At 44.5% G+C, this 27,836-nt stretch overlaps 1 protein-coding gene across 2 annotated transcripts in view; it reads left to right on the top strand.

Moving 5' to 3' along the window:
- Positions 1-27,836, top strand: part of mtor (mechanistic target of rapamycin kinase) — a 134,150-nt gene that overhangs the window by 73,784 nt on the left and 32,530 nt on the right. For both annotated transcript variants that reach the window (XM_014146133.3, XM_014146132.3), the window contains exons 30-34: positions 2,236-2,375; positions 7,489-7,589; positions 9,205-9,320; positions 17,819-17,896; positions 18,446-18,553. In XM_014146133.3, coding sequence (XP_014001608.1) covers positions 2,236-2,375; positions 7,489-7,589; positions 9,205-9,320; positions 17,819-17,896; positions 18,446-18,553 — 543 coding nt within the window. The remainder of the gene's footprint in view (positions 1-2,235; positions 2,376-7,488; positions 7,590-9,204; positions 9,321-17,818; positions 17,897-18,445; positions 18,554-27,836) is intronic.

Raw genomic sequence — 27,836 nt, 5'->3', positions numbered from 1 at the left:
AATTACATAAACTAATAAATTCTATTGTGTTCTTTGAAATACATTTTCTTTCGTATTCTAATGTTCCTTAAGAAATTAATAAATACAGCCAAGTTATTATTTTAGCAAGAGCATATATGAAATGTATTTATGAGAATGTTAAAATGTCCAAAAGAGACTCACCATTGGCTCGAAGAGGGGTCCTTCGAGGCCAGGCTTTTCTAGTGTTAACCATTTCTTTGTGTGTTTTGATGTGTAGGGTTGTGTGTTTGTCAACACAGCCATGCCAATATATCATTTTACAGTATGTGCCATTGCTTTTTATTAAGAGGCTACTTTTAGCCCCAAGTCCGGTTCTAAGGCCTCCGACTATTTCACACTTGGTTGCCTGACTAAAGTGCCCTACCGTCTGTCTTTTTTGAGCCGTAATTATGTTCTCCATAAAACATTTTCAGAAGTAAAAGCACCTTGGAGAGCGCTTCCAGGAAACCTTGTTTATAAGGTAAACAGTGAGTAGCGTTTATGGGGTGAGAGAAGCAGAAGATTGCGCCCGGTGGCACCTTCTTTATTTGGCATCCCAGTCAGGCTTATCACCAGTTCGCAAGAGGTCGAGACATGCCTATGGTGGGAATCTCCACTCATGCGTTCAGTGTCATAAAGAGGGTGGCTTGATGACCACTTGTTTTCCATGTATTTTTTATCTCATAATTTGGCCATTAGCATTTAGTAGAAATAAAAGTCATTCTGAAAAAATCCATACAGTAGTATACTTTGGAAAGTATAGGACAAGTATAGTGTATATATAGTCATGTCCATTAATAAAGATGAGCAAAAGGTTATACAAAACGATGTGTCACGGTTGTCGTTGGGAAAGGAGGACCAAAATGCAGCAGGATTGTGGATGCTCATCTTGACGTTTTATTTAACTCAAAAATACGAACACCAAAATAACAAACAACGAACTCACGATCAACACAACAGTCTTGTAAGGCTTACTCACGCTAGACAAGAAACAGGCAAAACAAGAAACAATCTCCAACAAAATACAAACCCACACACACCCTAATATATAGGACTCTCAATCAAAGGCAAAGAGACAACACCTGCCTTCAATTGAGAGTCCCAACCCCAATTAACTAAACATAGAAACAAATTCACTAGACAAAACATAGAAATACATGAATATGACACAGTGCCCAAAAACCCCGGAATACATAAAACAAATGCCCTTCTACAAAAACCACCACCCCGAACCACATAAAACAAATACCCTATGCCACGTCCTGACCAAACTACAATAACAATTAACCCTTATACTGGTCAGGACGTGACACTATGAAAAAATAAATAATAATAATAATATTATATTTTATACTAATGCAATTGCTCAGAAAAATAGATTTTATTAAATAAGTTTAAAAAAAAATCTCAGTAAGATAAGGGTCAAAATGATTGGCACCCCTGTTTTCAATAAAATCAACATTTTGCATTGGCCATCTGTCTCTGGACTTCATCCCCTTTGAAACCTATGGTTTGAATTAAAGGGGGCAGTCCATAAGAACAGATTAAGGATATCAAGAATCTGGAATGAGTCTGTATGGTGGAATGGGGTATTCCTGTATTCTTGTAAGGAGGAATTGGGAGTTCCTCCCAATGTGTTCTCCAATCTCATAAAAAGGCTCAGTCACGTTATCCTCGCAATGTGAGGTATTGAAAACAGGGGTGCCAATAATTTTGAACCCCTATCTTAAAAACATGTTACTAATTAAACAATCACTTTCTCTAAGCAATTGTATTAGTATAAAATAATATAATTTCACCCTTTTTTTGTTGCATACCATATATCTCAATATTTGTATAATTTGTTTTTTTTAGCCTCGTTTTTATCAAGGGTGCCAGTAATTTTGGACCTGACTGTCCAGTGTAGGTCTTGCTTTAGCCCTGAGCAGATAGAAATCAGATGCAGTTTTAGTATCTTACCGCAAACGGAACAAAAACAATCATCACATCCTCATGTATGCATTCAGATGGCCGTACACCGCAAGCAAGAATCATCTTATAGTATAGTTAGTATATCGGATATATAATTATCAAAAGTCATTCGCACCACCTGGTTGTGTTGTTTAACAGGAAATCCAGTCTACAGAATAGTGTGTGGTCATACGTACATCTTTGTGGTCATACGATCGAAACGTTGTCAATAAAGCGGTGAATTGGGAGCTTTAACATTGTTCGGGCCTTCTTGTTCCTGAACAGGAAATCCAGGCCACCTGGTATGAGAAGCTCCACGAGTGGGAGGACGCTCTGGTGGCGTACGACAAGAAGATCGACATCAACAAGGATGACCCTGAGCTGATCCTGGGGCGCATGCGCTGCTTGGAGGCCCTGGGCGAATGGTGAGTCACAACACCTTGGAGTCACGTTGGACAATTGTGTCTGTGTTCTGTCTCTCCTCAATGTCAATCAAAGGGGAGTTTTTTGGAGGCAACCCCTTTTGTGTAGGCCTAGGTGTCTTTCCATTCACTGTTAGGTGCTGTGTTAAATACTATAGAGGGAAAGTCTGGTCTACTCAGGAACTTTAATGCTCTGTCATGATATAATGTAGTCTCAGGTGACATTACAGCTGTCATATCGTGTTACGATTGTGAAGACAACCTTTTTGGAGCGAGTGTTGCTCACCGTATTGCTCACCTTATTGAAAAAGTTGCCTTCAATGGAGTAATAAATAGCCGTTTGAGATGTGTACTCCTTGTGAGTGTAATGGAGAAGGACAGGGTCTGTGACAGAGAAGATTGGCCGGGAGCAGACCCGTCCCCGACTCTTTGTACTTGCTCACGACCGCTCCTGCAGTATGTACTAATGGAATCTGACATTGGGCATCTTTGATGACTGGGCGTGAAGCGACGGGGGAAAAAGTCAATAGTTTCCTCTAACGAGAGCCTGGTAGTATTACAGGAAAGTGTGCGAGGACAGTCAGTCCAGGCCAGTTCGTGACTGGGCCTGTTGGTTCGGTACACTGAAACACTCAACCACAGCTCCAGGCAGCCAGCTCCAAGATTCAACTCAACAACGCTCTCTCTCTCTCTTTCTGTCTGTCTCATGCTCTCTCTCTCCCTCTTTGTTTCTTGTGCTCTCTCACTCGCTCTCCCCTCCTCCATCCTTCCTTCCTTCCCTCCCTCTCCACAGGTGATTCAACTTATTTTCTGTATAAATGCCTTCAAGGAGCAAAGCTGCCGGGAAGGAAATCACACAATGTTAGAACAGTTTGAAAAAATGTGGACCGTCCCGGAGTTTGTGAAGCTAACCAGACAACGATTAGCTTATGTAACCGTCTGTGCTGCGCCATCATTGTATACCCCTGATGATATTCTCTTTGTACAAGAACATGATTCAAGTGAGAGAAATGGGAAAACTGACAGAATTACATAACAATTGACTGTCATTACTTCACATTACTTCAGGATAGCAGTCTGGGGGGAATACATTGTTTCCAGCTAAGGAAAAGAAGAGTATCTACCGTGAGTACACATAAATGACAGTGCAGTCCTTTGTTCTACAACCCCATGAGCGATGAGTCAGTCCATACGGTTGTATTTAACTCGTCTAATCCAACTTTATTTGTCACATGCGCCGAATACAACAAGTGTAGACCATACCGTGAAATGCTTACTTACAAGCCCTTAACCAACAGTGCAGTTCAAGATTATTCAAGAAAATATTTACCAAATAAACTAAAGTAAAAAATTATAAAAAGTAACACAGTAAAATAACAATAACGAGGCTATGTACAGGGGGCACCGGTACCGAGTCAGTGTGCGGTGGTACAGGTTATTTGAGGTAATTTGTACATGTAGGTATGGGCGAAGTGACTATGCACTGATAATAAAGAGCGAGTAGCAGCAGTGTACAAAACCAATTGTGGGGGTCAATGTAAATAGTCTGGTGCCCATTTGATTAATTGTTCAGCAGTCTTATTATAGCTTGGGGGTAGAAGCTGTTAAGGAGCCTTTTGGTCCTAGACTTGGCACTCCGGTGCTGCTTGCCATGCAGTAGCAGAGAAAACAGTCTATGACTTGGGTGACTGAAGTCTCTGATGATTTTATGGTCTTTCCTCTGACACCGCCTATTATATAGCTCCTGGATGGCAGGAAGCTTGGCCCCAGTGATGTACTGGGCCGTATGCGCTACCCTCTGTATCACCTTGCTGTCAGTTGCCATACCAGGCGGTGATGCAACCGGTCAGGATGCTCTCGATGGTGCGGCTGTAGAACTTTTTGAGGATCTGGGAAACCATGCCAAATCTTTTCAGTCTCCTGACAGGGAAAAGGTTTTGTCGTGCCCTCTTCATGACTGTCTTGGTGTGTTTGGACCATGATAGTTCGTTGGTAATGCGGACACCAAGGAACTTGAAACTCTCAAACCGCTCCATAACAGCCCCGTCGATGTTAATGGGGGCCTGTTCGGCCCTCCTTTTCCTGTAGTCCACGATCAGCTCCTTTGTCTTGCTCACATTGAGGGAGAGATTGTTGTCCTGGCACCACACTGCCAGTTCTCTGACCTCCTCCCTATAGGCTGTCTCATCGTTGTCGGTGATCAGGCCTAGCACTGTTGTGTCGTCAGCAAATTTAATGATGGTGTTGGAGTTGTGTTTGGCCACGCAGTCATGGGTGAACAGGGAGTACAGGAGGGAACTAAGTACCCACCCCTGAGGGGGCCCCGTGTTGAGGATCAGCGTGACAGATGTGTTGTTGGCTACCCTTACCACATGGGGCGGCCCGTCAGGAAGTCCAGGATCCAGTTGCAGAGGGAGGTGTTTAGTCCCAGGGTCCTTAGGTTAGTGATGAGCCTTGTGGGTACTATGGTGTTGAACGCTGAGCTGCAGTCAATGAACAGCATTCTCACATAGGTGTTCCTTTTGTCCAGGTGGGAAAGGGCAGTGTGGAGTGCGATTGAGATTGCGTCATCTGTGGATCTGTTGGGGCAGTATGCGAATTGGAGTGGGTCTAGGGTATCCTGGAGGATGCTGTTGATGTGAAGCATGAACAGCCTTTCAAAGCACTTCATGGCTACCGACGTGAGTGCTACGGGGCAGTCATCATTTAGGCAGGTTAACTTCGTTTCCTTGGGCACAGGGACTATGGTGGTCTGCTTGAAACATGTAGGTATTAAAGACTCAGTCAGGGAGAGGTTGAAAATGTTTGTGAAGATACTTGCCATTTGGTCCTCGCATGCTTTGAGTACACATCCTGGTAATCCGTCTGGCCCCGCGGCTTTGTGAATGTTGACCTGTTTAAAGGTCTTGCTCACATCAGCTACTGAAAGCGTTATCACACAGTCATCCAGAACAGCTGGTGCTCTCGTAAATGCTTCAGTGTTGCTTGCCTCGAAGTGAGCATTAAAGGCATTCAGCTCGTCTGGTAGGCTTGTGTCACTGGGCAGCTCGCGTCACTGGGCAGCTCGCGTCTGAGTTTCCCTTTGTAGTCCGTAATAGTTTTCAAGCCCTGCCACATCCGACGAGCGTCAGAGCCGGTGTAGTAGAATTCAATTTTAATCCTGTGTTGATGCTTTGCTTGTTTGATTGTTCGTCTGAGGGCATAGCAGGATTTCTTTAAAGCGTCTGGATTAGTCTCCCGCTCCTTGAAACAGGCAGCTCTAGCCTTTAGCTCGATGTGGGTAATCCATGGCTTCTGGTTGGGTTATGTACATACGGTCACTGTGGGGACGATGTCGTCGATGCACTTATTGATGAAGCCGATGACTGAGGTGGTGTACTCCTCAATGCCATTAGATGAATCCTGGAACATATTCCAGTCTGTGCTAGCAAAACAGTCCTGTAGAGTAGCATCTGAGTCATCAGCTCATTCAAAGTAAATAAGTGACCCAAAAGGGCTCCAACCTACTTTTAAGATGATCACAATTGCCTATTCAATGCAAAGCATAGCCCGACTGTCTGTCTCAATACAGTGTTTAGTGTTTATTCCGTTTAAAAAAAATGGTAAACCCTGAAGAAGGCAGTGTGTGCTGAAACGTTGGTGTATTATCCATCATTGGGAGTAGAGTGTGTGACGTTCTTCATTTTTTCATAAGTTTACTATTCCGTTAGTCAGCACCTCTGCAGCTTTTTTGGGTGGGCATCAATTCATGCTTTTTGCTAGTTTTATTCTATTTCCATGTTCCTTTACTGTTTGGCAAGGTTACCACAGACTAAATGAATGATCAGGCATTTGTGCTCACACTCCGCTCTATACCAAAACAAAGTACCAAGAAATAATGTCTGTCTTCAATTTCCCTCTATTTATTTTTAGATTAATTTCAGGTGGAATTTACCTCCATTGAGTTGAGTGATGGGCTGCTGAGTCATCCGATAGCCGTAGCACTTTCTGTTATGCCCTTGACAACGGAGCGTTATGCTACGTGAGGCATGCAGGGCTGTAGCACACTGGGGCTTTGTGGTGTTCTAACCCCCCTATTATTATGCATTTGCTGGGGAACCACTTCATATCTACCAGATACAAAACTGTCTGACTCACCCCATCTAATCTGTTGCCACACTCATCCAATGTTCTTACCCCTGCAAACGTGTACAAGCGCTGTGGGTTCCACCCATATGGAGCTGGGTGAAGACACGCGGTCACACGCAGTGCTGGTTGTACGTTTTGTCCCGGTTGAGTTCAAATCGGAGGGAACATTAGTATTAGTTTGTTTACAGTGATATCTGATATGACCAGGACTATGGTCACAGGCTGGCTGGATCATGTTTACCAGGGAATAAAAAAATGTAGACTCAGTGAGTTCTCAGTGAAGCTGAGCATCCATTCAGCTATGCCCCCTTCTCTTTTCATTCCGTGCCAGTCCCGCGGGCTTTACTGGTCAATGAACAAATCAAATGGGGTTTGGTGGTGGAAAATGGAAACATTTTAGTGTAAAGATTTCATTTGACACTTAGCCGAGTCTTGTCTTTCAGTGTTTCCCCTATATTAATTTAGTAGAGGCGGGCCGCCGCCACTCCCAAAAAATATGTAAAAAGAAAATAAACCAAAATCTGTGTAAAATTAAACCACTAAAACCAGATATAAAGTATATAGAAAAGATAATGGAGCTATATCTTTTTTAATAAGATCATCTTTGAGAACGAACAACCACCATATCTAGAATCTAAAATTCCAAAAGTGTTATGGCATTGATTATGTTATAATATTTAAGTCACTCAGATAGCATACATGGCCTAAATGTTCCTAGAATTGCAGGAAATTTGCTTTAAAACTTCACAATTTCTCTCAGCACCATGACAAAATGTGTACAATTGCAGGAAATTAGCAACATTTTGCGTCTACCGCCAAGAGGATGGCCTCTAAAATGTTTTGTCACTTAACTCTTCCTAAAGCAGTCGCGTGTGTTTGCGTGTGTGCGTCTGTGTATCAGGGTTCAGTCGCCAAAAATATAGTGGGTCTGCAAACAAACATATGTAGCAAAGAATTCACCATATTTGAAATGATTTTCATTGCACAGGGGCCAGTTGCACCAGCAGTGCTGTGAGGAGTGGACTCTGGTCACTGAGGATACGCAGGCCAAGATGGCCCGGATGGCAGCCGCTGCAGCCTGGGGTCTAGGTAAGAGCTCTCACTCAACCCAGCATCAGCCTTTTTACAAAATGCTTCAAATTACTATAGCGATCATATTGCTTTATGACTACTTTAATAATTCAATCCAATAACTATTACAAACCTATTATAAAATGGTTTGACCAAAGCAGACCCATTTTATAGATAATGGTGTATGAAGGTACCATGTACAGATTTGTGTTTTCCTGTATTTGATATACTATAGTCACAATAATGTAATTGATGAAATTCAATACAGCTAGCAAATCAATCAATAGTTCTATTGTCCCAATTGGGAAATGTGTAGTGAAGTCGGGGTTACAACAATAAAAACAACATTAAAAACAGTGACAACCATACAGCAGATATAAAATGCAGTAAATGGTGAGACCGGTTTGAGTATTGAAATACTAAAGTAAGAGCAGTTATTGTGAAAATGACCAGCAACAAATTGACATCATTTAATATGCAGATGCCTGTACATTCAAAAAGCAATTGGTACATAAGAACAGTGGACACATTTCAGAACGCAATGTTGTTCGCCACACCTCTGCCACAGAGCTCTTCTGGGAGCGCTATACAGTAAGCGGGCTTCCATTTTCTCTGACTGGCAGGAACTGAAGCCAGGCCGTGATGATAACGGCGACAGCTCGACCATCCGTATGGGAATGCATCCACCCATAAGTAACCATATCATAATGTTCTATGGTGGAGAAAAACACTACCTCAGCTTACACCAGTCTATATTCTGATCAAGACCACGCGTACTGTTTATGGAGCCCAGGAAGCCTATGGCTTCATTACATTAGAACCTGATCCGTAACCCCAACACAGTACTCAGCCACTGGCCCCCATGCACCCCAAAAATGCCCAAAACTGACTGCAGTCTGAGGAAACATAAGCATTAATTTCCTGGTTGCTAAAATTTTAATAGTTGCCATAATTTAAATTTGTGACAAAACAATCAAGTTAAGTGTAGAGAATCCTTTTTCCGTCTATACCGCTGTGAAATATCTTTTCCATATTAAAAAGTGTTTTCAGCTGTTTGAACGTGGTGTACAAAACCGAAAGTAAAAGACGCAAAAACTAAACTTAAGTACGGGAAGCATGGAAATAGTGCACATAGAACAGATCCACCGCTTCTTAGACTTACTTTCAATTAGAATGACATATCTATAACTCAAATGTCTGTGACTTTGGTCCGGGTCGCCCAAAAAGTTACATATTGCAGCCTTAAATAATAATAATTATGATGTATGGTTTTTCTTGATTCATTACATATCTGGCTGATATTAGGACCTGTAAATAAGTCGCTATAATTGAACCCTTAGCACTGGGTTCAGACTTTTATTAATGTCTTGAGGAAACATTTTTATATTACACTATTTTGGGCTTTCATTTCATGTGGTGGGGGTACAACCACACAGCTTATGTGTGTGTGTGTGTGTGTGTGTGTGTGTGTGTGTGTGTGTGTGTGTGTGTGTGTGTGTGTGTGTGTGTGTGTGTGTGTGTGTGTGTGTGTGTGTGTGTGTGTGTGTGTGTGCGCGTGTGTGTGTGCGTGTGCGTGTGTGCGTGTGCGTGTGCGTGTGTGTGTGCGTGTGCGTGTGTGTGTGTGTGTGTGTAGGCCACTGGGACAGCATGGAGGAGTATACATGTATGATCCCCAGGGACACACACGATGGAGCCTTCTACAGGGCCGTGCTCGCTCTGCATCAGGACCTCTTCTCATTGGCTCAGCAGGTGAGAGACATCAGCATCCATTGTTTCCCCCAGATATGTTTCCTTAACGGGGTGCAAAGAAAGAGATTAAAATGCTTGGCGAAGTAACATGAAAGTGATCAAACGCCAATATTATTAAATTGAACTCGATAGAGCCAACATTGCTTTAGGTGGGGGTAATGGTCAGTGAAACACATACTTGACATATGCGAACCCAGGATGACCCAACAGGTCAATAGTTTTTTTATCTAGGTTTTGCATTTTCCTAAATGATGCTGGCCAGGCACTTTTGCAGATTTCATAGCAAGGTGTGAAAAGGTCAAAAATAATTACAGCCTTTTCCATTAACGTTCAAAATATACTGAACAAAAATATAAATGCAACAATTTCAAAGATTTTACTGAGTAACAGTTCATATAAGGAAGTCAACCAATTTAAGTAAATTCATTAGGTCCTAATCTATGGATTTCACATGAGTGGGAATACAGATATGCATCTGTTGGTCAAAGATACCTTTAAAAAAATGTAGGGGTGTGGATCAGAAAACCAGTCAGTATCTGGTGTGACCACCATTTGCCTCATGCAGCGAGACACATCTCCTTCGTATAGAGTTGATCAAGTTGTTGATTGTGGACTTTGGAATGTTATCCCACTCCTCTTCAATGGCTGTGCAAAGTTTCTGGATATTGGCAGGAACTGGAAAATGTTGTCGTACACGTCGATCCAGAACACCCCAAACATGCTCAATGGGTGACATGTCTGGTGAGTATGCAGGCCATGGAAGAACTGGGACATTTTCAGCTTCCAGGAATTGTGTACAGATCCTTGCGACATGGGGCAGCCCACACGACGTCATACACGTGGTCTGCGGTTGTGAGGCCGGTTGGACCTACTGCCAAATACTCTAAAACGACATTGGATGCAGCTTATGGTAGAGAAATGAACATTAAATTGTCTGGCAACAGCTCTGGTGGACATTCCTGCAGTCAGCATGCCAATTGCACGCTACCTCAAAACTTGAGACATCTGTGGCATTGTCTTGTGCGACAAAAGTGCACATTTTAGGGTGGCCTTTTATTGTCCCCAGCACAAGGTGCACCTGTTTAATGATCATGCTGTTTAATCAGCTTCTTGATATGTCAGACCTGTCAGGTGGATGGATTATCTTGGCAAAGGAGAAATGAACAGGGATGTAAACTAATTTGTGCACAGATTTTGAGAGAAGTAAGCTTTTCGTGAATATGGAACATTTCCGGCGTCTTTTATTTCATTGCATGAAACATGGGACCAACACTTTACATGTTGTGTTTATATTTTTGTTCAGTATACATGTGTCAATGACCACACAAATGCTCCAACAAGAATTCCATTTGTTCAATTCTTCCTTAAATCGAAGGAATAAAACATCCAACAGCTTCTTATTTTAACATGTGGCACTTCCTTGGTGTGGAATCACGAGGTAACTCCCAATCGTAAATCATCGTAACTTAAACCGTGCTGTAAAATAAAGAAGCAAGGTATCAACAAAGTGTCCCATAAGATGAGCTTCCTTGTGGGATGAGCGATGGAGTCTGCGATGAGCTCATGGTCTCTGGGGGTCGATCCATCCAGGCTAGATGACAGTGGATGGTCTGGATCGACCGCTGACATCAGTGCACACCTGTGTTCCTCCTACCCCTATAGACCCATCCAGCCAGCCACTCTTTTACCTTAAACCCCAGAGACATGCACCCTGCATGTGCCCCAATCCTTTGTCTCCCATCTAATTCTGATTAACTCCAGGTGTGGCCAATAGGTTTCCTGCCACTGAAAAGGGAAAAAGGTGATTATCTGACGATGAGCCTGTTCTCATTGAATGAGGCTGAATGAAAACCAGATGGGGAAAGGGTTAAAGCCAAAATGTCAACATGAGCTCAGTTGTCTTCCGGATATGCTTGGTAATCCTTGCGCTTAAGTCTTTCGATTCCAGACCGTTGTACTTTGCGACTTTCTTTGGGCTAGCAGTGATGTGTACTGGGAGGTTGAGAGCATGCATCTGCCTGAGAAGTCATACGTCAATGTTGTAAATCAGCGGAAATGATTTATCTGTTCCTACAGTGTTCCCGTTAGACACAACAATATTGCTTTCCCTAACAACAACCATTTACAACGCCAATATAGCCATGATATACACTATATATACAAAAGTATGTGGACACCCTTCATATTAGTGGATTCGGCTATTTCAGCCACACCCGTTTCTGACAAGTGAATAAAATTGAGCACACAGCCATGCAATCTCCAGAGATAAACATTGGCACCAGAATGGCCTTATTGAAGAGCTTAGTGACTTTCAACGTGGCACCGTCATAGGATGCTAGAGCTGCATGCTCAACTGTAAGGGCTGTTACTGTGAAGTGGAAACGTCTAGAAGCAATAGTGGCTCAGCCGCGAAGTGGTAGGCCACACAAGCTCACAGAACAGATCTGCCGAGTGCTGAAGCGCATAGCGAGTAAAAATCGCCTGTCCTCGGTTGCAACACTCACTACCGAGTTCCTTACTGCCTCTGGAAGCAATGTCAGGTGGAGATCATCCGTTCACCTTCTCTGCGTCTCACAAAGACACGGCGGTTGGAACTAAAAATCTCAAATTTGGACTCATCAGACCAAAGGACAGATTTCCACCGGTGTAATGTCCATTGCCCTAATCGCCCAACATCAGTGCCCAACCTCACTAATTCTCTTGTGGCTAAATGGAAGCAAGTCCCCGCAGCAATGTTCCAACATCTATTGGAAAGCCCTCCCAGAAGAGTGGAGGCTTTTATAGCAGCCAAAGGGGGGACCAACTCCATATTAATGCCCATGATTTTGGAATGAAATGTTCGACGAGCAGGTGTCCACATACTTTTGGTCATGTAGAGTGTACCACAGACCATATCGCCGAAAGTCACATGATTTGGAAACCGCCTGGTGCACTCCTCTTAAAACAATGGTTTTCCTTATCCTCGTCTTCTGGCTTTCGTATGATAGATAAAACAGGTCCTGTTGATTTGTCATGGCACGGGCCCTACCTGTTTTTCCAGAATACAGATAATGCTATAGCCACACTACCATTTAAAATTATAGTACGTCTAAGGCAGCGGTATTCTAATTTTTTCAACGGGGACCCAATCTTTTCCCGCTAGAATTTCTGGGGACCCCATTTTTTGGCAATAATTTCTTGCAACCCCACCCCAAATCTAATGACCAAACCTTCAAATTGGTCAATATAGATTTTTAGATCAACAAATAACCAATTAATTACATGTTGATCTCTTCTCAAAATGAAAAGAAACTAATAAACAAATGTACTCAAACATTTTTTTACTCAAATTATCTTTCACAAACACATTTGTATATTATCCCATACAATAATAATTAATTTTGTTTGTTCCTCATTTTTTATATACAGTCATGGCCAAAAGTTTTGAGAATGACACAAATATTAATTTTCACAAAGTTTGCTGCTTCAGTGTCTTTAGATATTTTTGTCAGATGTTACTATGGAATACTGATGTATAATTACAAGCGTTTCATAAGTGTCAAAGGCTTTTATTGACAATTACATGAAGTTGATGCAAAGAGTCAATATTTGCAGTGTTGACCCTTCTTTTTCAAGACCTCTGCAATCCGCCCTGGCATGCTGTCAGTTAACTTCTGGGCCACATCCTGACTGATGGCAGCCCATTCTTGCATAATCAATGCTTGGCGTTTGTCAGAATTTGTGGATTTTTGTTTGTCCACCCGCCTCTTGAGGATTGACCACAAGTTCTCAATGGGATTAAGATCTGGGGAGTTTCCTGGCCATGGAACCAAAATATTGATGTTTTGTTCCCCGAGCCACTTAGTTATCACTTTTGCCTTATGGCAAGGTGCTCCGTCATGCTGGAAAAGGCATTGTTCATCACCAAACTGTTCCTGGATGGTTGGGAGAAGTTGCTCTCGGAGGATGTGTTGGTACCATTCTTTATTCATGGCTGTGTTCTTTGGCAAAATTGTGAGTGAGCCCACTCCCTTGGCTGAGAAGCAACCCCACACATGAATGGTCTCAGGATGCTTTACTGTTGGCATGACTCAGGACTGATGGTAGCGCTCACCTTGTCTTCTCCGGACAAGCTTTTTTCCGGATGCCCCAAACAATCGGAAACCTTTTGCAGAATATCAGTCTGTCCCTGATGTTTTTCCTGGAGAGACGTGGCATCTTTGTTGCCCTTTTTGACACCAAGCCATCCTCCAAAAGTATTCGCCTCACTGTGCGTGCAGATGCACTCACACCTGCCTGCTGCCATTACTGAGCAAGCTCTGTACTAGTGGTGCACCGATCCCGCAGCTGAATCAACATTAGGAGACGGTCCTGGCAATTGCTGGACTTTCTTGGGCACCCTGAAGCCTTCTTCACAACAATTGAACCGCTCTCCTTGAAATTCTTGATGATCCGATAAATGGTTGATTGCACCTAAATCTTACTGGCAGCAATATCCTTGCCTGTGAAGCCCTTTTTGTGCAAAGCAATGATGACGGCACGTGTTTCCTTGCAGGTAACCATGGTTGACAGAAGAAGAACAATGATTCCAAGCACCACCCGCCTTTTGAAGCTTCCAGTCTGTTATTCGAACTCAATCAGCATTACAGAGTGATCTCCAACCTTGTCCTCGTCAACACTCACACCTTTTGTGGCAGGGCTAAAATGCAGTGGAAATGTTTTTGGGGGATTCACCTCATTTGCATGGCAAAGAGGGACTTTGCAATTAATTGCAATTCATCTGATCACTCTTCATAACATTCTGGAGTATTTGCAAATTGCCATCATACAAACTGAGGCAGCAGACTTTGTGAAAATTAATATTTGTCATTCTCAAAACTTTTGGCCATGACTGTATACTGTACCAGTCAAAAGTTTGGACACATTTCAGGGTTTTTCTTTATTTTTACCATTTTCTACATTGTAGTAATAACAGTAAAGACATCAAAACTATAAAATAACACATGGAATCATGTAGTAACCAAAAAAGTGTTAAACAAATGAAAATACATTTTGTATTTGAGATTCTTCAAAGTAGCCACCCTTTGCCTTGATGACAGCTTTGCACACTCTTGGTATTCTCTCAACCAGCTTCACCTGGAATGCTTTTCCAACAGTCTTGAAGGTGTTCCCACATATGCTGAGCACTTGTTGGCTGCTTTTCCTTCACTCTGCGGTCCAACTCATCTCACTCCACCTCAGTTGGGTTGAGGTCGGGTGATTGTTGAGGCCAGGTTATCTGATGCAGCACTCCATCACCCTTCTTGTAGCCCTTACAGCCTGGAGGTGTGTTGGGTCATTGTCCTGTTGAAAAACAAATGTTAGTCCCACTAAGCGCAAACCAATTCGGATGGCATATCCCTGCATAATGCTGTGGTAGCCATGCTGGTTAAGTGTTCCTTGAATTCTAAATAAATCACTGACAGTGTCACCAGCAAAGCACATTGGGAACCACATGTGGAGATCATCTGTTCACCTACTCTGCGTCTCACAAAAAAAATCTCAAATTTGGACTCATCAGAAAGGACAGATTTCCACCGGTCTAATGTCCATTGCTCGTGTTTCTTGGCCCAAGCAAGTCTCTTCTTCTTATTGGTGTCCTTGAGTGGTTTCTTTGCAGCAATTCGACCATGAAGGCCTGATTCACGCAGTCTCCTCAGAACAGTTGATGTTGCAATGTGTCTGTTACTGCATTTATTTGGGCTGCAATTTCTGAGGCTGGTAACTCTAATGAACATATCCTCTGCAGGAGAGGTAACTCTGGGTCTTCCTTTCCTGTGACGGTCCTCATGAGAGCCAGCTTCATCATAGCACTTGATGATTTTTGCGACTGCACTTGAAGAAACTTTCAAAATTCTTGAAATGTTCTGTATTGACTGACCTTCATGTCTTAAAGTAATGATGGACCGTATTTTGTCTTTGCTTATTAATGCCATGAGTGTGCAAAGCTGTCACCAAGGCAAAGGGTGGCTAGTTTGAAGAATCTCAAATGTAAATGTATTTTGTTATGTTTAACACTTTTGGTTACTACATGATTCCATGTGTGTTATTTCATAGTTTTGATGTCTTCACTGTTATTCTACAATGTAGAAAATAGTAAAAATGAAGAAAAACCCTTGAATGAGTTGGTGTGTCCAAACTTTTGACTGATGCTGTATATATCTAAAAAGGACTTTGAATACCACTGGCTAAGGTAAAATTACTAATCAAGGACTCAAGTCTCTAAATAACCAGTCCCTTTGTGGCCTGATCTCAGGGGCCCATCCATCCACCTCCTTGTTGTGCATGCCTGTCAGGCATTTTGGCACACAATAACCCCCCCCCCCCCCCCCCGCTCAAAACATAATTGCTTCTAGGCATGCTGCAACAGCTGTGGTGGAAAAGCCTCTTGTCCTCCCTCATCTGTCTCTAGCCCTGGGTAATGACAGTGTACAGAATACAGGCTTCACATGACAATAAGATAGGGGGGCTTTCCAAAAAGATCTCTTTGTTTTCTTTGTCACTCGTTCGATACAGCTCTCTCTTTCTCTTACACTCTCTCCCTCTCTCACTGAATGTTTTGTATGTCCACTTAATACCAAGTCAAAACGTAGCAGGGATGCTTTGTGGAAGAGTAATGAGATTGGCGACGACTATTACATAACTGTTAGAGAGTAGTTTCAATGTGCAAGTCCTCAGCAGTTCATTTGACTGCCCATTATTGCTTAATTCTGTGTTAACAAGCCGGGTGGCTGGCTTAATCAAAGTAACTCAATGTGTCTGTGTTGGCAAGGCAAAATAGGGTGTACTATTCCATGACTAACTGGTGTACTATTCCATGACTCACTGGTGTACTATTCCATGACTCACTGGTGTACTATTCCATGACTCACTGGTGTACTATTCCATGACTCACTGGTGTACTATTCCATGACTCACTGGTGTACTATTCCATGACTCACTGGTGTACTATTCCATGACTCACTGGTGTATGTTTTTGATTAATAAAAGTTCTAAATTTGCTTTATGAGTAGTGCGTGAACCTAGGGTGTCAACACATATATTATACATTATTTCAATGAGTCTTTCTCCATTCTGATTGTTTTATACTGTTCAATTCAACTTCAACCTAAAATCATTTCCTGCACTTCCATCAATTTCTGCATTTCCTGCACTCATTTCAGATCATTTCCACACTGCCAAGATATTGGCAAAAATACTAGGCCTTATTTTTAACCAAATGTTGATCAAATCACTTGGGTGAACTTTTGGAATCATGGAAATAGAATGTTTATTATAATTCTATAGTTAGAATATAAATAATAGTGGGCACTTTGAATACAGTGTTTGACATGACAACGAATGAAAATGCCATGGACGAGTTATTTTGACAGAGTAGGAAACAAAGTGATGGTCAGTGTTTCCTAGGGGACCCAGTAATTTTTGGCTACATTAAATCTTTATTCATATAGCCAACATATTCATGCTTCGCCTATTCCTCTTTGATTTAAAAGACAGTCACTGTTGCACAAACACCATGCTGATTTAAGCCTCCACCATACTGGTATCAGGCTGTATTAGCTAGCTACGTTTGCTCTGACTCAATACTTTTATTAGCTAGCTTAGCTAGCCAGCTAACTAGTGATTAGCATTAGTGCCTAACACCATTTAGCTTAACTTGCTAAGAAAATACAAACAAGCTGTTTGCAGATGTAAGAAACACAAACTAATATTGTAATTATAGAACGCTTGTGGATTTATATTAAGATCAAAGTGGAAACAACATTGTTGTCATCAACATTTTTGCATGTGCTGCATTGACCATGCAGATTGAACGAAAGTGTCTAGTGGTCAAGCAACAACAAATGTGCTCCTTGAGTGACGGGGTGGGACTAGGTCTGTGTGGAAAGCGGCGCGGAGAGGGATGACTCAAGTAGGTGAGTAAACTATAAAAATGAACGTTACACACGGCGTATGAATTGGGTTAAGTCCAAACCCATTGGTTTTGTCTGGGTAGAGGTGCCCAGAGTTGACACAAGTATGGGTTGGAGTGATTTGGGGAACTAGAGTCTATTCTAAGTCTGAAGCACAAATTGGACCCTATTTTCTATATGCTGCACATAGGGCTCTGCTCACAAGTAGTGCACCAAGAAGGGAATAGGGTGCCATTTGGGGATGCATCCTTTGCTTCCCTCACGGGATGTTCTGAGTTCGAGTCCCTTGTCTGTACCAAGGAAATGGTCCCATTTGACTCCTCCTTATTCTTACTGTAGGGTGGGAGTGATGGAGAGGGAAAGAGAGGGAGACTGAGAAGCAGACATGTGGATGACATATGTTCACCTATCAACCTCACCGATTGATCCTTCACTTTTATTTGCTTTAAGTTTAATACTGTCAGTGACTTTACTTTGCTTTCTGTATGAAGCTCTCCATTTCCCAGTTGGTAACCAAAAAGTCATTTTTGTGTTTGTGTGCGTGCGTACAAACGTGTGTTATTCCAGTGTATCGACAAGGCCAGAGATCTACTGGATGCGGAGCTGACAGCCATGGCTGGAGAGAGTTACAGCAGAGCGTATGGGGTAAGAACATCATGCTACTAATGAGGACAAATATAAGCACCCACCAAATTAATATCATCAGTATTATGTTTCACAAGAACATTTTCCCATATAACTTTATGGTCAATTTGCGTCCATTTTGACTGCCGGTAATAAATCTAAGTAATATTTGATTTGAGAGTGCTGGCTTTTCCATATTTTGTGAAAATGGTCAAAGGAGATCATACAGCTATCCACCACATACAGATAAAAGACTAAAGTAAACGTTTGGTTAGTCAGGTAGCCCTACAATTATGCATTTACTGGAAACAATGTATTTACTGTAAATACACTTAAGCACCTGGTGGGAAAAGTACTACATATACACTCAAATCCATTAAGTAATACTTACTGAAACTGCCATTATGACAGCATTCATGTTCCTGTATCACCTCACACCAACCTGTGGTTCTCCATTAAATATGAGCAGCTTATGAATGAGTAATGTTGTCCTTATGTAGTGCCTAGAAAGGAAGTTCTACCAGAGGAGGGGGTGCTGTACACTGATTGAGTGTTGCTGTTGTTGTGCAGGCCATGGTGTCGTGTCAGATGCTGTCAGAGCTGGAAGAGGTCATCCAGTACAAGCTGGTCCCGGAGAGGAGGGACATCATCCGAGACACCTGGTGGGAAAGGCTACAGGTACACACTGGAGAGGGGCGCTGACACACACACTCATATACACACACACACAAATACACACACGGGACACACACATTCAAAGACACAAATATACGCATGTATACGTACACACACACACACACACACACACACACACACACACACACACACACACACACACACACGTGAGAGAGGGTGGTTAAGGGAGCATGTGGAAAAGGATGTAGGTGATTGGAATGGATGATACACACACATTAAACACATTAAACATAAACTTGAGGGATGACAGTGCATAGGAGACCACTTCAGTCTGAATAATGTTCCATACGTCTTGAGGAGTTTGACATGTGTTTCCTGTTCACTTGATATTACCTGCCCCCTGCAAACATCTGGACAAACTAGGACACTGTCCATTCACTTTGAAGGAACCTAGTGAGGTTGGTATATGAAATCACCCTCTGCTTTGGTATATGAAGTCAAATGAAATGGGAAAGGGGATATACCTAGTCAGTTGCACAACTGAATGCATTCAGCCGAAATGTGTCTTCCGCATTTAACTCAACCCTTTTGAATCAGAGAGGTACAGGAGCTGCTTAATCGACATCCACATCATCGGCGTCCGGGGAGCAGTTGTTGTTGAGGGTTAACTGCCTTGCTGAAGGGCAGAAAGACAGATTTTTACCTTGTCGGCTCAGGGATTTGATCTTGCTGGCCCAACATTCCTACAGGCTAGACTTTGAGGAACATTTTTTTTCTGTGGGAAATGTAATTGTATTCATCGCATGAGCACAATACAAATGGTGTAGGCCTTACAGTGAAATGCTTACTTGAAAGCTCTTTCGCAACGATGCAGTTAGGTAAATAAAACATCTCATTCAGAAATCATGGGCATTAATATGGAATTGCTCCCCCCTTTGCTGATATAACAGCCTCCACTCTTCTGGGAAGGCTTTCCACTAGATGTTGGAACATTGCTGCAGGGACTTGATTCCATTCAGCAACAAGAGCATTAGTGAGGTTGGGCACTGATGTTGGGCGATTAGACCTGGCTCGCGCTCTGTGTTCCAATTCATCCCAAAGGTGTTCGATGGGGTTGAGACCACGGCTCTGTTCAGGCCAGTCAAGTTCTTCTACATCGATCTCGACAAACCAATTCTGTATGGACCACACTTTGTGCACGGGGGCATTGTCATGCTGAAACAGGAAAGGGCCTTACCCAAACAGAATCGTCTAGAATGTCATTGTATGCTGTAGCGTTAAGATTGCCTTCACTGGAACTAAGGAGCCTAGCCTGAACCATGAAAAACATCCCCAGACCATTATTCCTCCTCCATCAAACTTTACAGTTGGCACTATGTATTGGGGCAGGTAGCGTTCTCATGGCATCCGCCAAACCCGGATTCGTCCGTCAATCTGCCAGATGGTGAAGCGTGTTTCATCACTCCAGAGAACGCGTTTCCACTGCTCTAGAGTCCAATGGCGGCAAGCTCTGCACCACTCCAGCCGAGGCTTGGCATTGCGCATGGTGATCTTAGGCTTGTGTGCGGCTGCTGGGCCATGGAAACCCATTTCATGAAGCACCTAATGAACAGTTCTTGTGCTGACGTTTCCAGAGGCAGTTTGGAACTCGGTAGTGAGTGTTGCAACCCGAGGACAGATGATTTTTACGTGCTACACGCTTCAGCACTCGCCGGTCCCATTCTGTGAGCTTGTGTGGCCTACCACTTCGTGGCTGAGCTGTTGTTGCTCCTACTAGACGTTTCCACATCACAATAACAGCACTTACAGTTGACCAGGGCAGGAATTTGACGAACTGACTTGTTGGAAAGATGGCATCCTATGACGGTGCCACATTGAATGTCACTGAACTTTTCAGTAAGGCTATTCTACTGCAAATGTTTGTCTATGGGGATTGCATGGCTGTGTTTTCAATTTTCTACACCAGTCAGCAACAGGTGTGGCTGAAATAGCCAAATCCACTAATTTGAAGGGGTGTCCATATACTTTTGTATAAACTCAGCAAAATAAGAAACGTCCCTTTTTCAGGACCCTGTCTTTCAAAGATAATTCATAAAAATCCAAATACCTTCACATATCTTCATTGTAAAGGGTTTAAACACTGTTTCCCATGCTTGTTCAATGATCCATAAACAATTATTTAACATGCACCTGTGGAACGTTTGTTAAGACACTAACAGCTTACAGACGGTAGGCAATTAAGATCACAGGTATGAAAACTTAGGACATGAAAGAGGCCTTTCTACCGACTCTGAAAAACACCTAAAGAAAGATGCCCAGGGACCCTGCTCATCTGCGTGAACGTGCCTTAGGCATGCTGCAAGGAGGCATGAGGACTGCAGATGTGGCCAGGGCAATAAATTGCAATGTCCGTACTGTGAGACGCCTAAGACAGCGCTACAGGGAGACAGGACGGACAGCTGATCGTCCTCGCAGTGGCAGACCACGTGTAACAACACCTGCACAGGATCGGTACATCCAAACATCACACCTGCGGGACAGGTACAGGATGGCAACAACAACTGTCCGAGTTACACCAGGAACGTACAATCCCTCCATTCGTGTTCAGACTGTCCGCAATAGGCTGAGAGAGGCTTGTAGGCCTGTTGTAAGGCAGGTCCTCACCAGACATCACCGGCAACAACGTCGCCTATGGGCACAAACCCACCGTCGCTGGACCAGACAGGACTGGCAAAAAGTGCTCTTCACTGACGAGTCACGGTTTTGTCTCACCAGGGGTGATGGTCGGATTCGCGTTTATCATCGAAGGAATGAGCGTTATACCGAGGCCTGTACTCTGGACCGGGATCGATTTGGAGGTGGATGGTCCGTCATGGTCTGAGGCGGTGTGTCACAGCATCATCGGACTGAGCTTGTTGTCATTGCAGGCAATCTCAACGCTGTGCGTTACAGGGAAGACATCCTCCTCCCTCATGTGGTTCCCTTCCTGCAGGCTCATCCTGACGTGACCCTCCAGCATGACAATGCCACCAGCCATACTGCTTGTTCTGTATGTGACTTCCTGCAAGACAGGAATGTCAGTATTCTGCCATGGCCAGCAAAGAGCCCTGATCTCAATCCCATTGAGCACATCTGGGACCTGTTGGATCGGAGGGTGAGGGCTAGGGCCATTCCCCCCAGAAATGTCTGGGAACTTGCAGATGCCTTGGTGGAAGAGTGGGGTAACATCTCACAGCAAGAACTGCAATTTAAAAATATATATATATATATATATATATTTTTTTTTTATGACAAATTTATTTAACCTTTTATTTAACCAGGTAGGCCAGTTGAGAACATTTATAACATTTATAACTGCGACCTGGCCAAGATAAAGCAAAGCAGTGCGACACAAATTACACAGAGTTACACATATATAACTAATAAACAATAAACAAATAAACAAACATACAGTCAATAACACAAATCTGGTGCAGTACTTAATGCAGCTGGTGGCCACACCAGACATTGACTGTTACTTTAGATTTTGACCCCCCCCCCCCCCTTTGTTCAGGGACACATTATTCAATTTCTGTTAGTCACATGTCTGTGGAACTTGTTCATTTTACGTCTCAGTTGTTGAATCTTGTTATGTTCATACAAATATTTACACATGCTAAGTTTGCTCAAAATAAATGTAGTTGACAGAGAGAGGACGTTTCTTTTTTTGCTGAGTTTGTATTGTGTACATGCCAGGGCTTGGGTAGCTGAAGTCAATTTTCTGGCCCTGGTATAAAGGTCCTGGATGGCAGGGAGCTCGGTTCCAGTAATGTAGTGGGTCGTCTGCACCACCCCTCTGTAGAGCCTTGCGGTTGAGGGTGGTGCAGGTTTCCATACCAGGCGGTGATGCAGCCAGTCAAGATGCTCTCAATGGTGCAGCTATAGAACTTCTGGAGGATCTGAGGGCCCATGCCAAATCTCTTCAGCCCCCTGAGCGAGAAAAGGCGCTGCTGTGCCCTCTTCAGGACCGTGCTGGTGTGTGTGGACCACGTTAAGTCCTCAGTGATGTGGACACCGGGAACTTGAACCTCTCCACCCGCTCCACTACAGCCCCTTCGATGTGGATGGGGGTATGCTCCCCCTGCTGTTTTCTGTAGTCCACAATCAGCACCTTTCGATGCATGGCGTCTTGCTGATTTTGAGGGAGAGATTATTGTCCTGGCACCATGTGGTCCAGAGTCAGATGCACTACCGCTCGGCCAGACTGCTGCACAGTTGAAACCATTGTTGTTCCCTTATTGAGTTGTTCATTTACCGAGAGTATGAACTTGAGGAATTACAACTATGTGGGAAGCATCCTTAACTTCCTTATTTCAATTGTAATCCTTGTCAAACCTGTTCCAAACGTATGCTTCCTGACAGGCGGATTTTGATTACAATGATTATAATTTTTTTTATTGATAATTACCTTTATATTCTGTACAGTTTGATAAAAGACAAAATTAGAGGCCACAAAACCACCGCTCTGAAGGAAAATGAGGTCGCCGGCCAAGACTGTGCAACTCAATACGAGCACCAGTCTATCCAGAAAATTACCTAAACAAAAAATGAACTGGATCCATGTGCGGTGTGTAGTTAAATCCATTACCACCGACTCTAATTGGGAATCAAAACAATCTTTGGAGGTCTCTTAAGGCCACTGTCGGGTTGGTACATGCTCAGACTGAACGCCAGATTGAAAACCTAAAAGTAGGTGTGGTGAGTTACAGTGCACTGAATGCAGTTCATATCTCTTCTCTTTTCATATCTCTTCTCTTCCCTTTTCCTGTTATCTTCTGTCACTTCTCTCTGTCTCGCTCTCCTCTGTCTCTTCTCGCTCTCTTCTCTCTCTCTTGTCTCTGTCTCTCTGTCTTTTCTCTTGTCTGTCTCTTCTCTCTGTCTCTTGTCTGTCTCTGGTCTGTCTCTGTCTTCTTTGTCTCTTCTCTGGTCTGTCTCTTCTCTGGTCTGTCTCTCTCTTCTCTGGTCTGTCTCTTCTCTGGTCTGTCTCTCTCTTCTCTGGTCTGTCTCTGTCTCTTCTCTGGTCTGTCTCTGTCTCTTCTCTGGTCTGTCTCTGTCGCTTCTCTGGTCTGTCTCTGTCTCTTCTCTGGTCTGTCTCTGTCGCTTCTCTGGTCTGTCTCTGTCTCTTCTCTGGTCTGTCTCTGTCTCTTCTCTGGTCTGTCTCTGTCTCTTCTCTGGTCTGTCTCTGTCGCTTCTCTGGTCTGTCTCTGTCTCTTCTCTGGTCTGTCTCTGTCGCTTCTCTGGTCTGTCTCTGTCTCTTCTCTGGTCTGTCTCTGTCTCTTCTCTGGTCTGTCTCTGTCTCTTCTCTGGTCTGTCTCTGTCGCTTCTCTGGTCTGTCTCTGTCGCTTCTCTGGTCTGTCTCTGTCGCTTCTCTGGTCTGTCTCTGTCGCTTCTCTGGTCTGTCTCTGTCTCTTCTCTGGTCTGTCTCTGTCGCTTCTCTGGTCTGTCTCTGTCGCTTCTCTGGTCTGTCTCTGTCGCTTCTCTGGTCTGTCTCTGTCTCTTCTCTGGTCTGTCTCTGTCGCTTCTCTGGTCTGTCTCTGTCTCTTCTCTGGTCTGTCTCTGTCGCTTCTCTGGTCTGTCTCTGTCGCTTCTCTGGTCTGTCTCTGTCGCTTCTCTGGTCTGTCTCTGTCGCTTCTCTGGTCTGTCTGTCGCTTCTCTGGTCTGTCTCTGTCGCTTCTCTGGTCTGTCTCTGTCGCTTCTCTGGTCTGTCTCTGTCGCTTCTCTGGTCTGTCTCTGTCGCTTCTCTGGTCTGTCTCTGTCGCTTCTCTGGTCTCTCTGTCTCTTCTCTGGTCTGTCTCTGTCGCTTCTCTGGTATGTCTCTGTCGCTTCTCTGGTCTGTCTCTGTCGCTTCTCTGGTCTGTCTCTGTCGCTTCTCTGGTCTGTCTCTGTCGCTTCTCTGGTCTGTCTCTGTCTCTTCTCTGGTCTGTCTCTGTCGCTTCTCTGGTCTGTCTCTGTCGCTTCTCTGTCTCTCTCTTCTCTGGTCTGTCTCTGTCGCTTCTCTGTCTCTCTCTTCTCTGGTCTGTCGCTTCTCTGGTCTGTCTCTGTCTCTTCTCTGGTCTGTCTCTGTCGCTTCTCTGGTCTGTCTCTGTCGCTTCTCTGGTCTGTCTCTGTCTCTTCTCTGGTCTGTCTCGCTCTTCTCTGGTCTGTCTCGCTCTTCTCTGGTCTGTCTCGCTCTTCTCTGGTCTGTCTCGATCTTCTCTGGTCTGTCTCGCTCTTCTCTGGTCTGTCTCGCTCTTCTCTGGTCTGTCTGTCTCTTCTCTGGTCTGTCTGTCTCTTCTCTGGTCTGTCTCTCTCTTCTCTGTCTCTCTCTTCTCTGGTCTGTCTCGCTCTTCTCTGGTCTGTCTCTCTCTTCTCTGGTCTGTCTCTCTCTTCTCTGGTCTGTCTCTCTTCTCTGGTCTGTCTCTCTCTTCTCTTCTCTGTCTCTCTCTTCTCTGGTCTGTCGCTTCTCTGGTCTGTCTCTGTCGCTTCTCTGGTCTGTCTCTCTCTTCTCTGGTCTGTCTAACTCTCTCTGGTCTGTCTCTGTCTCTTGTCTGGTCTGTCTCTCTCTTCTCTGGTCTGTCTCTCTCTTCTCTGGTCTGTCTCTTCTCTGGTCTGTCTCTGTCTCTTCTCTGGTCTGTCTCTCTCTTCTCTGGTCTGTCTCTGTCTCTTCTCTGGTCTGTCTGTCTCTTCTCTGGTCTGTCTCTCTCTTCCCTTTTCCTGTTATCTTCTGTCGCTTCTCTCTGTCTCGCTCTCCTCTGTCTCTTCTCGCTCTCTTCTCTCTCTCTTGTCTCTGTCTCTCTGTCTTTTCTCTTGTCTGTCTCTTCTCTCTGTCTCTTGTCTGTCTCTGGTCTGTCTCTGTCTTCTTTGTCTCTTCTCTGGTCTGTCTCTGTCTCTTCTCTGGTCTGTCTCTTCTCTGGTCTGTCTCTTCTCTGGTCTGTCTCTGTCGCTTCTCTGGTCTGTCTCTGTCTCTTCTCTGGTCTGTCTCTCTCTTCTCTGGTCTGTCTCGCTCTTCTCTGGTCTGTCTCGCTCTTCTCTGGTCTGTCTCGCTCTTCTCTGGTCTGTCTCGCTCTTCTCTGGTCTGTCTCTCTCTTCTCTGGTCTGTCTCTCTCTTCTCTGGTCTGTCTGTCTCTTCTCTGGTCTGTCTGTCTCTTCTCTGGTCTGTCTCTCTCTTCTCTGTCTCTCTCTTCTCTGGTCTGTCTCGCTCTTCTCTGGTCTGTCTCTCTCTTCTCTGGTCTGTCTCGCTCTTCTCTGGTCTGTCTCTCTCTTCTCTGGTCTGTCTCTCTCTGGTCTCTGGTCTGTCTGTCTCTTCTCTGGTCTGTCTGTCTCTTCTCTGGTCTGTCTCTCTCTTCTCTGTCTCTCTCTTCTCTGGTCTGTCTCGCTCTTCTCTGGTCTGTCTCTCTCTTCTCTGGTCTGTCTCTCTCTTCTCTGGTCTGTCTCTCTCTTCTCTGGTCTGTCGCTGTCTCTGGTCTCTCTCTCTCTGGTCTGTCTCGTCTCTTCTCTGGTCTGTCTCTTCTCTGGTCTGTCTCTGGTCTGTCTCTGTCGCTTCTCTGTCTCTGTCTCTGTCTCTTCTCTGGTCTGTCTCTGTCGCTTCTCTGGTCTGTCTCTGTCGCTTCTCTGTCTCTGTCTCTGGTCGTGTCTCTGTCGCTTCTCTGGTCTGTCTCTGTCGCTTCTCTGGTCTGTCTCTGTCGCTTCTCTGGTCTGTCTCTGTCGCTTCTCTGGTCTGTCTCTTCTCTGGTCTGTCTCTGTCGCTTCTCTGGTCTGTCTCTTCTCTGGTCTGTCTCTGTCGCTTCTCTGGTCTGTCTCTTCTCTGGTCTGTCTCTGTCGCTTCTCTGGTCTGTCTCTTCTCTGGTCTGTCTCTGTCTCTTCTCTGGTCTGTCTCTGTCGCTTCTCTGGTCTGTCTCTGTCGCTTCTCTGTCTCTTCTCTGGTCTGTCTCTGGTCTGTCTCTCTCTTCTCTGGTCTGTCTCTCTCTTCTCTGGTCTGTCTCTCTCTTCTCTGGTCTGTCTCTCTCTTCTCTGGTCTGTCTCTCTCTTCTCTGGTCTGTCTCTCTCTTCTCTGGTCTGTCTCTCTCTTCTCTGGTCTGTCTCTGTCTCTTTTCTGGTCTGTCTCTGTCTCTTTTCTGGTCTGTCTCTATCTCTTCTCTGGTCTGTCTCTATCTCTTCTCTGGTCTGTCTCTGGTCTGTTTCTGTCTCTTCTCTGGTCTGTCTCTTCTCTGGTCTGTCTCTTCTCTGGTCTGTCTCTTCTCTGGTCTGTCTCTGTCTCTTCTGTCTTCTATCTGTCTCTGTGAGCTCAAGTGTTCCTGACATTTGGAGGATTCACCCAAGATAGGCACGTACGTGTGTGCTCACTCACACACAACACACACACATTTTACATTTAAGTCATTTAGCAGACGCTCTTATCCAGAGCGACTTACAAATTGGTGCCATTCACCTTATGATATCCAGTGGAACAACCACTTTACAATAGTGCATCTAAATCTTTTAGGGGGGGGGGGTTAGAAGGATTACTTTATCCTATCCTAGGTATTCCTTAAAGAGGTGGGGTTTCAGGTGTCTCCGGAAGGTGGTGATTGACTCCGCTGTCCTGGCGTCGTGAGGGAGCTTGTTCCACCATAGGGGTGCCAGAGCAGCGAACAGTTTTGACTGGGCTGAGCGGGAACTGTGCTTCCTCAGAGGTAGGGGGGCCAGCAGGCCAGAGGTGGATGAGCGCAGTGCCCTCGTTTGGGTGTAGGGACTGATCAGAGCCTGAAGGTACGGAGGTGCCGTTCCCCTCACGGCTCCGTAGGCAAGCACCATGGTCTTGTAGCGGATGCGAGCTTCAACTGGAAGCCAGTGGAGAGAGCGGAGGAGCGGGGTGACGTGAGAGAACTTGGAAGGTTGAACACCAGACGGGCTGCGGCGTTCTGGATGAGTTGTAGGGGTTTAATGGCACAGGCAGGGAGCCCAGCCAACAGCGAGTTGCAGTAATCCAGACGGGAGATGACAAGTGCCTGGATTAGGACCTGCGCCGCTTCCTGTGTGAGGCAGGGTCGTACTCTGCGAATGTTGTAGAGCATGAACCTACAGGATCAGGTCACCGCCTTGATGTTAGTGGAGAACGACAGGATGATGTCCAGGGTCACGTCCAGGGTCACAAGGTTCTTAGCACTCTGGGAGGAGGACACAATGGAGTTGTCAACCGTGATGGCGAGATCTGGAACGGGCAGTCCTTCCCCGGGAGGAAAAGCAGCTCCGTCTTGCCAAGGTTCAGCTTGAGGTGGTGATCCGTCATCCACACTGATATGTCTGCCAGACATGTAGAGATCCGATT

This window comes from Salmo salar, chromosome 15 (assembly GCF_965601325.2).
Source record: "Salmo salar chromosome 15, fSalSal1, whole genome shotgun sequence".
NCBI classification, from domain to species: domain Eukaryota; kingdom Metazoa; phylum Chordata; class Actinopteri; order Salmoniformes; family Salmonidae; genus Salmo; species Salmo salar.
This window is presented reverse-complemented; position numbering and strand designations above follow the sequence as displayed.